The following is a 13,412-nucleotide window of genomic DNA, read 5'->3' as shown; positions in this document are numbered from 1 at the left end:
TTAGTTTGTTTCTTTTTAGAATATTCTTTTGAGTCATGGAATTTTTTTTGTTACTAAGTACAAAGTTGAATCTTTGACCACTGATTAAGGGGTTCAAAATTCTAATCACGTGAATCAATTTATTGTTGGTCCAAGTTACCTTATTTTACCGGTATTTATTTTGCAAATGTGTCATTTATCATGTATGTCTAAATTTATTTATACGTTAGTTTAAATATGATTTTACTCCTGCAAATATAAATCTTTTTGATTTTACTCCTTGCAAATTTTTTTATTTTTTATTTATAGCTTTCAATTTCTAAGAAAATAAAAAGGCCTTCGTAGTTTTTTTATTTCAAAAAAATGTTGAGATGTCCAATTTTTACTGATGTGGCACTAGTTGGTTGTGTGTAATGATGATGCTGACTGGACACTTTTTTTATTAACATTATAAATAAAAATAAAAAATCACTAAATTCATCAAAACTACCATAAACTCATCAACAAAATCAAATTCTTCAACAAATTAAAAATCCAGAAGATGAACAATGTACACTAAAGAGCCTCAAACGATAGTCAACCTCCACCCAACTCCGACATCGTGCCTCATCACCCACCACAACTCACCTCACGATTTAAACTCGAACCCTTCTATGTCCCTCGCCTTAAATTTGCGTTCTCTCATATCCCTTCTCTTTGTAAACTCAAATTACACGATCAAGATTGTTACACAAACACAAATTGACCAAATCAATTCAAAATCCATTTGAGAGACTATTTTAAAACTTGTATAATTTTGCGAAGATATAAATCAAAAAATTTATTTTACAGAGACCTTATGCATTATATTTTATATTCACAGGTGTTCGTAACAGAACTCAAGTTTTATCGATAGAGATAAAAGAGAGATAGAGAACTCACATTGATGGATCCGTGGAAGGATGCTCCGAGCTGGAGGTTTGAATCCGAGCATCAGGGACGACCGGCAACACCGAAAGGGGGGTACCTGCAGATAACGCTCCGACGCCCAAGTCAGTATAAGCTTGAGGTGGAGGTCGAGGTTAGAGCCATGCATACCTTGTGGGGTTTGTGAAGGTCGTATATATGGGCCAATGGATGTGGCATTGGGCCAGTGGATTTGACATTGGACTTGGTTCAGCCCAAAAGTCTTGTCCAGAACAGGAGCCCCCCAGTCGATTGCTTATGGTGACATGAGGAGTCGACTTATAAGCGTAATCGTTTTAGTGTTCGCTTACATTTTATCTTTTCATCGATGTTTATTCAGACTTAGATTTTATGTGTGCGATGTTTTAATTTCCTCTGAATGTTGAATCGAACGTTTTGCATGCTCGACACTTTTAGGTTCATGCTTCGATTATCTTTTCGTTGTGACGACCTGTATGCTTGATGCTTTTTGTTTGTGCTCGACCAAGCTTGAGGTTTTTAACTTAGTGAAGTTTAAACGTTCTATACGCTGGATTAATATCTTTGCGCTAGTGCACCGTTTAAATTATTGGTCATCGTTTGACAGCTGGTGTCGTAGATGCCTAGCTTATAAGGTGTGGGGAACCGTTCTAAGTGTTTGGAGATGTTATCCAAACTAGTAACGAGGAGAGGGGCTGTTGTTAAGCTTTCCTCCTCGGGGTGTGAACATCCCATCGCGAGCTGGGGTTCTACCGAGCGTGTACTAAGACGATGGTGTTCCGTGGTCTAGAACTATCCTCGCCAACATCATCGAGCTCCAAATGTCTCAACTTTGTTTTATATTTTAAGATTCATGCCCGTACCTAAGCACTCCTCCGTTGTATAGGCGTGCTTCTCATGGGCGAAGACACAACCTTCGTTGAGGGATGGCTTTGAGCTTCCCTCAACTATAATATTGCTTGAACTTTTTAGCGTCCAAAGTTTAAGGGATTTTTTCCAGATAGAGATTGTTTCGAGGTGGTATGCTACATTTTCAGTTTTTGACCGGACTTTGTATAGTCCCTCCCGAATTAGGAGCTAGTTTGCCTTGAGCAGGGTCTTTCTGATTTTTGTCTTAGTACAAGATTGCCTACCTCAAACTCTTTCTTGATTACCCTTTTGTCATGTCGGGCATCAATTTTTTGTTTATGAAAAAGCGTAAACCATATCCGATGTGGGATGAAGGTTTTATCTATTTTAGTCATGTTCGGTGGTGGAACTTGTCGTAATAAGTTCTGTTTGACGAAGAGGCGTAAACCGTATCCGATGCGGGATGAAGGTTTTACCTATGTATTTGTTGACAGACATCCTCTCAACCAAGCGTATGAGCTCAGAGGGAGAATTTGTTTGCCGAATTCACGTCAATTGTGGAATTGTTTTGATTTGTCGATATAAGTCGTAATTGACTTGAGTAATAATGACTATGTTGGATAGTTGGTACAACCATTGAGCACATAGCTTCTCAGTCTTTACATGGAGGTCTTGAGGAGTGATTGTATTCACGACCCCCTTCACCGAGAATAAAAATAAAAACTTGAAGTAGAAGTTATTATTATAAAGTGGTGTTGATTTGGCATGTGAACGAGTTATGATGCTGCGACCTTTACTCTTAAATTATTATATCAACTTTTCATGGATACTGATATAGTGTATATAATAATATGGCACATATAGATTGAGGGGTCCAGCTTGATGCACTTGTCTATACCCCTGCAAAATATCTGGAATTTGTTTTTAGCTTTGCAAGCAAAATAACCAAGGTTATAACTAAGCTGCTTTGCTTCTTTGCATGATAAAGTCCACATATAAGCTTCATGTAACATACATCTAGTGTGCTTTGAAAAAGTGTGAATAGCCGACGATGAGCGGAACCAACAGATTGTCTGAGATGGTGCGACGCTGAGTCCCCTTGGCATTTTTTTCAAAGCCATCCATCCTCCCCTATTTGTGAATTTGCTAATAATTATCACATAAAATGCTTCCAATTGCCAAGTAGCATTGTTTTCCCGTCATTGACCATGCCATAAGAACAAGGTTTAAGTGAACTTAATGAACAATTGTATTGTAAGTTGTCCCTTATAACTGTTGAATTGTCCTTCTTTATGGTCACGAATGAGAGATATAAATACTCCATCTATCAGAAATGGCCGTGTGATGGCTTATAGTTATAGCTATCTCACAATAAAAATCATGTAACTGATATATAGCCTACAACATAATATTGGCTAATCAATACAAGGAGTATATGCCAATTATTATGTAACTGTGAGACATAATTCAGTCATTGATTTTACTAAGCAATTGAATTGTAACCAATGAATTTTAATATTGGTTGGTTAATCAATATGTAACCGTTTTGTGGCATAATTGAAATTACTGCGATTAGCATTAATTGCGGAAGACCAAAGAACCTGAATCGACGATAATGCTGGAGACATTTGGTCGGTACGATAGAGTACTTTTCAACAGCGTGTGTCAAATCCAACGATGAGTAGAACCGACGCTGTCACGCAGATATCATACAATAGGAGAGCCGACGATAATGTCGATGGCGCTTGGCCGGGGAACTTGTTCGAAATTTTGAGGAGTGAATTTTTATAGCATTTTGTTAATTTTTCTTTAACTCCATCAATTTGTTTGGAACAAATTTTCTCTTAGAAGTTGCAACAAAGTATACTCTGCGTGTGTGTTTGGAACACAACAAGAGCCACAGTAGCAACTCGTGTTTTGTTAACTCTCCAATTTGTTGCTTTAGATTTGCATGGTGCTTGATGACCAAATTGGTTATGACGTGTTGCCTCTAAGATTTAGCAATTGGCACCTTAGCTTTGTATACGTGCCATGCTTTTTCATTGACATTTATCAACAAATGTTAATTTGTCATGATAGAGTGCAATGTTACAATTAAATATATGCAACCATAAGACATAATGGAAAAGTTTGACCTGTTTGCAGGTGCTAGCATGAAACCCCCTTTGATGAATATCAATCAGATCGGCGTGAGTGTGAGATTGGATTCGAAAACGAAATAATTATCGTCCCCACAGTCGGCGCCACTGTTCGTAACAGAACTCAAGTTTTATCGATAGAGATAAAAGAGAGATAGAGAACTCACATTGATGGATCCGTGGAAGGATGCTCCGAGCTGGAGGTTTGAACCCGAGCATCAGGGACGACCGGCAACACCGAAAGGGGGGTACCTGCAGATAACGCTCCGACGCCCAAGTCAGTATAAGCTTGAGGTGGAGGTCGAGGTTAGAGCCATGCATACCTTGTGAGGTTTGTGAAGGTCGTATATATAGGCCAATGGATGTGGCATTGGGCCAGTGGATTTGACATTGGGCTTGGTTCAGCCCAAAAGTCTTGTCCAGAACAGGTATCAAAAGTTTTTTTTTTTTGACGCAATCAAAATTATATTTAAACCTTATGCATTTTATTTTATATATGTATATATTTAAACTTACGTTTTATTATGTTAATGGTGTTTATTTCATCCGAGGTTGAATTCGAATCCTCCAACTTTATTTATTTATTCCAACGTGGGATTATGGTGTGGCATAAGCTGCGTATAGAAAAGAAATTGGATATGGTCAAATGGAACACCATCTTGTCCCTAGTAGCTTATTGAATCAAAATTAAGATAGTGTGCTTAATTAGGCCATTGATGAGTTTGTCGTCGTCAGCGATGACCAAATTGTGGCTTCAAATCACCCTAAAACTTGAAGATTATGTATGCTAAAAAGTATCCTCACATTTGTTAAATATATTAAAAACTGAAATTCAAAATAAAGTTAATGTTAGAAAGATACTCCTTCATCCCAAATTTTTAGTTTTTTAGCTTTTTAGTTTTGTTCTAAAACTTTAGTTATTTTAATAAATCAATGCACATTTAGTGATACTTTACTATTTGTATCCTTAATAAAGTTAAAACATTAATGAAATATATTTTCTCTTTCTTAATAAAGTAAGGATAAAAATGACTTTACTAATTATTTCTTAATTTCTGTGCAAAAATGACTTTTTCCTTTTTTTGCTGTTTTTTTTCCATTTTTCCTGCTTCTGGGCCAAATAACTTCACTTTCCAGATATTTGCTTACTTTTGGGCTTCAATTACTATTAAAACTACCCTAAATTACTACTAAAACCTCATATAATTGACTGTCATCAGACCATTATTTATCACTGAAACATAAAAAATTGAATTAATAAATTTACAAGAAAAAACACAAAAATTCCACTTATATTTTAACAATATTATATAATAATTTTTTAAATATTTAATTCTAAATAAATTTTCTTCTATAATATAATGACAAACTTAAATATCGAATTAAAGTTAATGATCCGTGCAAATGCACGGATCTTTAAACTAGTTGACTCATGAAAATTATAAACAAAATTATTAGTGGCCTTATGTTAAAGTTCATATTTAAGTTAAATATTCACATTATTTTTGTATTATGTTATAAATAAATATTTTTATTAAAAATACATAATAAATTAATAGTGTTTTTTTTTTTTACTTAAAAATTAATAGTGTTGTATTGTTTTAAATTAATTTACATATATTATTATATTATTATAGTAATTATATAATATAATAATATAAATAAAATAAATAAATATATATAATGCGGCTATGGAACGAGGTAGGTACAAAGGTTACAAAAGTACCCGCATTCATACCCATTCATTTTTGCGGGTAATTACTCATACCCGTGCCCATACAAAAAATACGAATTTTTACCCTACTAATTATGGATAATTTTTGGAGTTACCATGCGGGGCATGAGTCAATTTGCCATCCATAATGGGGTGAGGTGAGAGAGCGTTGGTGACAAACAGGACTGGAGCACTGCTGTCGTCTTTTCATCAGGTGTGTCTTTTCAACTCCACCATTCTCACATAATATACCGTCAAACAACTACTCAAATCAATAAAAGAAACAAGGAACCCCAATCACAATCTATAAATGAAGTAGTAATCCTAAAACTGCAAAAAAACAAAACAATGCTGATGCACATTCATAACCGTTATTCTTATCAACATCATCACCAATTTCGCTCCTAAACCTCTCACCATGCCCACAGATTCCTCTGTAAGTTTATAATAATAATAATAATAACTGTGTTATTATGTCTTGATTTGAAGGATTAATTATATAATATATGATGCATGTTTAATTGTTTGTTGACTTTATTGAACAGGATGATGCATCTAGAAGAGGAATAGGGGAGTGTATTTATGAGGTGTTGATGCCACTCATATCTGTTGTTGAGGTTTTTGTCTTTGCTGTCACAGGTTGTTTCAACACTTATCTTTCACTCCCAAACAACAAATCTGCTTATACTGCTAAGGACTTTACTCTTCTTGCTCAAGAAACCAGATGTAACTCAATTCCCCTTTCTTTCCATTTCAATTTCCTTCCACTTAGGCTAGGTCATGTTTCAAATCGCGGTGAGTTTGTCAAAATTACAGTGGCACATACATACTGTGATTCTGGCAAACTCACTGTCAATTTAAACATGCATTGAATAAAAAGAATTCACTTTCCTTTTTTACTTTTATACTCTTAGTAGAATTTCTTTTAACTTTATTATATGTTTGACTAAAATTGACATTGCAAATTTAATCATGGGGTGAATGAAACTTAGTGTTAATGGATCACATTTACCACAACTCTTAAGTAGGAACTATGGAATAAAGATTGGATGATTCATATTTTAAGCTTGATGGATAAATCATATTTAAAAATCAACTTGGTCCCCTCAGATTAGTTGGTTCTTGGGTCTGATGCCAAATTTTAAAAAAATAAATAAAAAATCAACTTGATATATGAGTTGTTCAAGCCAGCTTATTTTATAATCATAATGGTATGCCCAGGTTAAGGTCATAAAATAATATGTACCAATGATAATAAATTCTCTTTCATGAGAGAAACAGCTATATAACTGAATTATACATCTAACCAAGCTGAACTACAAAGCTGAGTTTGATTATTACTATAGTATTAATTATTGTTAAAAGTTTAAAACTTTATGCAAGTGGGGTTTCAAGCCAGCTTTGATATGGTCCTAAGGTCTATTAAATTATTCCAACTATTCAACTTTCTTGTAAAGTTCTCAACCTGATACATTAAACTATGTTTTTACCTTTTTCCCTCTTAATAATGCAGTTACTGTTAATGAAGTGGAGGCATTGCATGAACTGTTTAAGAAGATAAGTAGCTCCTTAATTGATGATGGCTTGATTCACAAGGTAATATCAATAATTCAATATGTCAAGTAATTTGGCATACTTGGTTTCAATGATTGAATGCAAGTTTTTCACATTGAAGGTTTCACTTTTTCAGTGATGCAGTGATTGTATTTATTTTTTCTATTTTAGGCGGAGCTTCAATTGGCACTATTTCAAACCCCAAATAGTGAAAATCTTTTTCTGGATCGAGTAAGTAGTTCCTACATTTTTTAGCCATAGTATGTTTCTGTTGGGTTTCAAGTGTTCGTGGTTAAGTCCTACGTACATCGACTCTGAATGTGAAGAATGCTAGATTTATAAGAGAGATGACCCATTAATCAAATGCCTTAAGGTTTTGGGTGGAGATGTGCCGTCTTCCTCTCTTGTGGTCCTGGAGCATTTGACCTGATGTTTCTCCTATGCTACCCTGGACTCCCCCAACAAGTCTTCATATAAATTAATACTATATTTACACTGTTAGTAAATAAATAAGACTATCACGATTCTTCCAATGATGCCATGAATGTACTAATTGTTAAACTTCATGTTTCTTTAGGTTTTTGATCTTTTTGATGAAAAGAGAAACGGTGTTATAGAGTTTGACGAATTCGTCCATGCACTCAGTATTTTCCATCCTGATGCACCTATGGATGAAAAAATAGATTGTATGTTCAAACTTCAAATTGAAGATAATCTTTTGGTTTCATACAAAGAAACTTAATATTGTTCGCACCTAATGATGATAATTTTGCAGTTGCATTTAAGCTCTATGACCTACGACAAACCGGGTTTATTGAGCCAGAGGAAGTGAGTATACTAGTTCATTTAAGTCACATCACATTTGGTATTATAAGTTTATTTATTAGTAAGTGTTTGGTTTACTTGGTTTAAGGTCAAGCAAATGGTTATAGCGATTTTGATGGAATCTGAAATGAATCTTTCTGATGATCTTCTTGAAGCTATTGTTAACAAGGTCATGTTCTAATGAAACATGAAAATTTAGCTTCAATTAGGCAAATTGATTACTGACTGAGTCTTCGCTTTGTCTGCAGACAATTGCTGATGTTGATCAAGACAATGATGGTAAAATCAGTAAAGAAGATTGGAAAGCTTTTGCTAGTAAAAATCCGTCGCTATTGAAGAACATGACACTTCCTTATTTGAAGTATGCAAAAACTCCTTTCTTTCGGTCCGACTTTTCAAAAGTGAACAATTCACATAAAAGTTTTGTTTCAATATACAACTTAATGGATTGTTTATTCTTATATTCCTCTAAAGTATTTTAAATTATAATAGTTAATTGTGTCAATTTGTCATTTTTTAGGGATATCACCACTGTGTTTCCTAGTTTTATTTTCAAATCAGAGGCTGAAATTTGAGAAGAAAATGTGTTACTTTTGGTATCAAGATTAAATGCTGTCTATTCGAGGCAAATAATTGGATTGGTCATTGCTGTAAATGGTAACAACAAAGATAATTTGTGGACACACAATCATGGTCGGCGCGCAACACTGCATAGTTCCTGCAACCATACTCTAAAGCCATCACCAAGTTTTTATGTTTTGTATGCTTAAAGAGCATTTTCTGAACGAACAGAAACATACAATTCTCAGAACTGATTACCTGTATGTTCACATATCCAATGTTTGTCTGCATTTGGTTCTATTGTACATAAAGAGTGACTGTAGTGACATCTTCTAGTGAAACATCATGAGTTATTCAAACTGTCTTGCAAGTGAGGCCTTCAGGATGACCAAGTGTTTTTAATTTTAGTATACTAAATTTAAGTTAAAAGTATGTTTTGTTTTTTATTTTGATTTCACTATAATTAAAATGTGGGATAATTATTCATCACTTCAAAGATAAATGTAATTTAGACGAGTTTTATTCATGTTAAAGAGAGAGAAGGATTATTCCTCTAAAGTTACAGAACTTTAGATAGTAGGGGACTTTGCAATAGAAGGATTTATCATTACTATATATACTTACTTCTCCAATCCCAAAACCATAATATCATGACCCCAATTCCCAACTATGGTGTATGACCGGAGAACATCGGAACAACACACTAATGTGCAGAGTTGCTCACATCCAAACCAATCTAAATAAAAATCACAAATCAATCCAAAAAAATTGAAAACCGCAAAAAACCGAATATTTTTAGTGTGTTTGGATGTCCTTTTGTGAAAACTGCCGGATCGAATCAGATTTCGGATTGATTTTTCAAAATCGACCCAAACCTAACCAAACCACATACATATATTTTAATACTATTTATCTTTTTATTAGTATGAATATATATTGTATTAACCTATTTTTTTCTTTCTTTATTTTGAATTTTGTTAATACTATTTATTAGTTTAATTAAATCTACTTTTTAATTTATATTATGTTTCAAATATAATTAATAATTAATATTCCAAAATATTAATTTTTAATATATTATATGTTACATTTTAGATCATGTTTATTTTGTCAAAAAAGTACAACTTTTATGTTAATTAATAAGTTTTTATCGACAAAAATCATAACATTGTAATACATTTTATTGGTTACAAAACATAACATTAGTGTGATTCGAGAAGCATAAGCATCCATGGCAGACAAACCAAGCCGATCGTTAGTGTTATACGGTGACGGCTTAGCTCGTTTCATCGATTCATCATCTTCGCACCACCTTCACTCTCTCGCTTCCCTTTCTTCCTGCGCTCTCTTATCTCTCTCCAATTCTCCTCCCTCAGGTGAACAACCCCTTCTCTTCTCTTCCATAATCACTTTTTATTAATCAATTCATAATTCTATTCTCAAATTTACTTGATTCTATGTAGTTTTCAGAAAGCGAGGATGATAGAATTATTAGAGAATTCGCATTGCTTCTTGATGCATCATCCCAAACTCATCAACAAACCTTACCTGATAGGTATTTTCTCTTAAACATTTTATTTATTCATTTTTATTTTATTTAGAAAATATTGTTTTAGTCCCTATAAAATCAAGATCAATCATTATTAGCTAGCCTTCTAAATATTTGCTTGCATGTTCAATCCTATGAAATACAAATAACTTATTTTTAGGTCCCATTTGGATTGCTTACTTTTGAGCTTATGCCAAACACCTTACACAAATAAATAAGTTTTTCAAGGTAGTTTATGAGAAAACAACTTGTAAAGATACAATTTTTGTCGGTAAAAACTTATGAATTAACATAAAAGTTTATTTATTTGCATAAGCTATTTTCATAAGCTCGAAAATAATCCAAATCCAAACGGGCCCTTAGTCTATCAAATATGAAAAGCATGCTATTTAAAAAAAGTTGGGATCAAGTTACTCAGAATTACTCCTTTTAATAACTCGATATAAACATTGAATTTCACTAACCAACCATCAAATTGAAGATTCTTATTGAGTTCATCAACTCCATAGAATTTCAAAGCTGTTTTGTACTTCATCAAATGACTTCTATTGAACATATAAACAAATGTCGACTATAAGATTACATAACTACAGTATAAAGTTTTGCTTGTTTAGTCATTAATTTAATATGACGATAATCAATGGTTGGATTGGTAAAATTCAACATTTATGGTGAATGATTAAGTGGAGTTACTCTTGAAGTAACTTGATCCCTCCTCATTGAAAATTGAATAAACATTTTATACGGGTTAAAGTCTAATCATGATGATGATGATGTTGTAGGGATTAAAAAGTAAAAACATTGTTTTTTCGATTATAATTTTTGTTATTTTGTAAGATAACTGTGTCACATAAAACTTTTGCATTTTCTTGTCTGAATTAGGTTTATGGGAATGAAAGCTGCTATATTCACCAACCATTCAGGGTTGAAATCTTTTAGTACCAAACTTGGCTTCAGTGTTATTCAGTTGGATCAGTTGGTGAAACAACAAACTTCTGAATCACAACATAGTGATGTTGTGGCTGTTGAGCTTCTCAAGTTGCTTGGCTTTCAAGAAGGGAAGGTTCAAGACAATAACCAATTTGATCTTGTTTTCCTTCACGTTGGAGCTGGCGAAAAGGTCAATGGCAGTGAACAGAATGCTGATGTGGAGCTTGTGGATGCATTGGTTGGTGCATTAATGAGACAAGCACAGCCGGGATCTGACATCGGTTCTCGGCTGCACTTGTCCGTTGTCATGAGCTATGGCAAGGTCTTGGAGGATGATGAATCCAGGTTTTCAGTGTCAAAGAATGTTGATGAGAAGGACTCTTGTTTTTCAACGCTCTATCCTTTACAAAGTTATGCTATGAAAGGAGGAGCTCCTCGCAAGGATGTGAGGTAATTTTAAGGTGGCAATTTGGTGGATAGGTTATAACGGATAAAACAGAACATATGATTTCTCTTTCATGTTTGGTGAATATTAAAAGTTGAATAGTTCATGACAGATGATTAAAAAACCGAGTGGCATGTTTTGATTCCACTGTAAATGTGAAACCAATGAAAACATAAACCAATTTTAGATTAACTTCTAGTTTATGGAAGCTTTCCCATAGTTTATGGTAGCTTTCCCATTAAGATATAAGCTTATGGTTCTTCACATACCAAAATGTTAGCTTTTTAGATGTTTCATGAGAGAGCTTCTGCAAAGTTGAGATGCAGAAGCTAATTTCAATAAATTTATATGTTGTTTAAAATTATTGCAAGATTCTTTTGATGTAAGGGCAGTAGTTAATGATATCACTATCAATAATCCTTGCTTTCTTTTTGGATTGTCTTACATATTTACCTCCATACCACATAATGCAGGCACCATTCACCCATGTTAATTGCTCAATTGCAACATGCTGTGACCCGCAAGGATAATACACAGAAGTTTTCCTTCCAAGACTTCATCGAGGTTTGTTGAGATTTTACTTCAGATTTTATTCACAAGTTCGTAGTTTATTCCAAACAGTGTTTTTATTTTTTGCTTTGGTGCATGAATTATTACAAGTTACTAGGTTCTTCTCTGTTTCTTGCTCTGAATGTGTGTGATAGTACCCAATTTAAGTAGGGTAACATTGTAGAATTTAGAGGGAAGCTAGGGCTAAAAGAAAGGAAAATAATTTAATTTCTTCATAGTTCATTCATACCGATCATGATGTCATACAATGCTTATAGAAAGCCCACACAGACCCACGATAAGACAACTACACCCTAACATAATCAATATTACTCCCTAAGAGAATGTACAATAGATCATTCTAGAATTAGTTGAGTAGGATCGTATCAGTGCGTCCTTTGTCTACCTACTTTAAAATCTTTGGCTTTTTCAAATGATTGAGAGCTTGAGTGTTTCTGTCAATATGCCACATACAACTGATTCTGTAAGTGTATGCAATTCTTGTAAAGCATCATTGTTGGAGCATAAAAATACTAGCAACTCAATTACTGATGCTATCTATGAAATCATTACTTCAGTTTTAAAGATTAACAATGCCTGGAATTTCCCTAGTGGTTACTAGGCTTATTAAGTGACATTGCAATGATTCATTACTGTATAATTGCTTCACTTTATATGTGTTTCTTTTTTCTTGTGATGCAGAATGGTGGAAATCTTACAATACCCGCAGATAGGTTCTTGCACGAGATAGCCTTTAAAATGTGGAAAGCTCCAAAATATGGAGCTTGATTCCCATCCCTCCTTTTCTTTTCAACTCCTTGTAAGCCTCTTGCCATAGCAGCAGAGGTACTTGAATATGTCCAGCATGGTCCACTAATGCTGATTAACATGTTTGTTTCGTATCCTAAACTCTGTTACTCCGTGTAATAACCAAGACTTTGATGATTGGATGGTACAATACAACTATCTCATCCCGCTTTATGTTGGTAAAAAAATATATGATAGTAACACATAATTTGACTCTAATTTGAAGACCATAATATGAGTCAAAATTTTAGAGTAAATTAGCAGTTTGTTCATCAAAATTGTAAGGGTCAGTGGTCACACAACTTAGTCCTTTAAATTAAAGAAAATGATCTCCAATTGCAAGTCTATTTTATTTCAGTCATATATTTCCAACTGTTCTTGTGTTTTTACAAAGAGGGAGGCTAATAAAACACTTCCGCAAACTTTTATGGCCTAGACCAGTGATCGGAAATAATGCGCTTCACTTTTAAAAATACAGTTTTATCACTACCGATGAACGCATAATTTTCATCAAATGCATATTTAAACCATCATTCTGGTTTCGTCGTACTAAATAGCATAACTCGTCAAGAAATCAGACAACGAAAA

At 33.8% G+C, this 13,412-nt stretch overlaps 2 protein-coding genes across 3 annotated transcripts; both read left to right on the top strand.

Moving 5' to 3' along the window:
* The first annotated feature begins 5,775 nt into the window (after positions 1-5,775).
* Positions 5,776-8,932, top strand: LOC123916901 (calcineurin B-like protein 10). 2 transcript variants are annotated; one of them, XM_045968482.1, is made up of 9 exons: positions 5,776-6,040; positions 6,150-6,330; positions 7,118-7,200; positions 7,330-7,389; positions 7,736-7,844; positions 7,934-7,986; positions 8,072-8,152; positions 8,232-8,344; positions 8,504-8,932. In XM_045968482.1, exons 1-9 carry the CDS (start codon positions 6,023-6,025, stop codon positions 8,556-8,558), a joined length of 753 nt encoding a protein of 250 aa, XP_045824438.1. In that variant the 5' UTR covers positions 5,776-6,022; the 3' UTR covers positions 8,559-8,932. The 2 variants fall into 2 exon arrangements, with proteins under 2 accessions (XP_045824438.1, XP_045824446.1); XM_045968490.1 differs by lacking the exon at positions 8,072-8,152 and having other exon boundaries at positions 5,795-6,040.
* A 779-nt stretch (positions 8,933-9,711) lies between these two features.
* Positions 9,712-13,043, top strand: LOC123916892. Its single transcript, XM_045968470.1, has 5 exons — positions 9,712-9,920; positions 10,015-10,099; positions 10,976-11,473; positions 11,942-12,032; positions 12,720-13,043. The coding sequence occupies exons 1-5, from the start codon at positions 9,776-9,778 to the stop codon at positions 12,804-12,806; spliced, it is 906 nt and encodes a 301-aa protein (XP_045824426.1). The 5' UTR covers positions 9,712-9,775; the 3' UTR covers positions 12,807-13,043.
* The last annotated feature ends 369 nt before the right edge of the window (positions 13,044-13,412 follow it).

Source organism: Trifolium pratense, linkage group LG1, assembly GCF_020283565.1.
Source record: "Trifolium pratense cultivar HEN17-A07 linkage group LG1, ARS_RC_1.1, whole genome shotgun sequence".
NCBI lineage: Eukaryota > Viridiplantae > Streptophyta > Magnoliopsida > Fabales > Fabaceae > Trifolium > Trifolium pratense.
Note: the sequence above shows the minus strand (reverse complement) of the source record. Positions and strands in the feature narration are given on the sequence as shown.

Excerpts from the sequence above, each read along its gene's own strand:
- LOC123916901 (XM_045968482.1), top strand. Across the intron at positions 7,845-7,933 it reads TATGGATGAAAAAATAGATT|TTGCATTTAAGCTCTATGAC; the intron begins GTATGTTCAAAC and ends ATAATTTTGCAG. Across the intron at positions 8,345-8,503 it reads ATGACACTTCCTTATTTGAA|GGATATCACCACTGTGTTTC; the intron begins GTATGCAAAAAC and ends GTCATTTTTTAG.
- LOC123916892 (XM_045968470.1), top strand. The coding sequence starts at position 9,776 with ATGGCAGACAAACCAAGCCGATCGTTAGTGTTATACGGTGACGGCTTA. Across the intron at positions 9,921-10,014 it reads CTCCAATTCTCCTCCCTCAG|AAAGCGAGGATGATAGAATT; the intron begins GTGAACAACCCC and ends TGTAGTTTTCAG. Across the intron at positions 11,474-11,941 it reads GCTCCTCGCAAGGATGTGAG|GCACCATTCACCCATGTTAA; the intron begins GTAATTTTAAGG and ends CACATAATGCAG.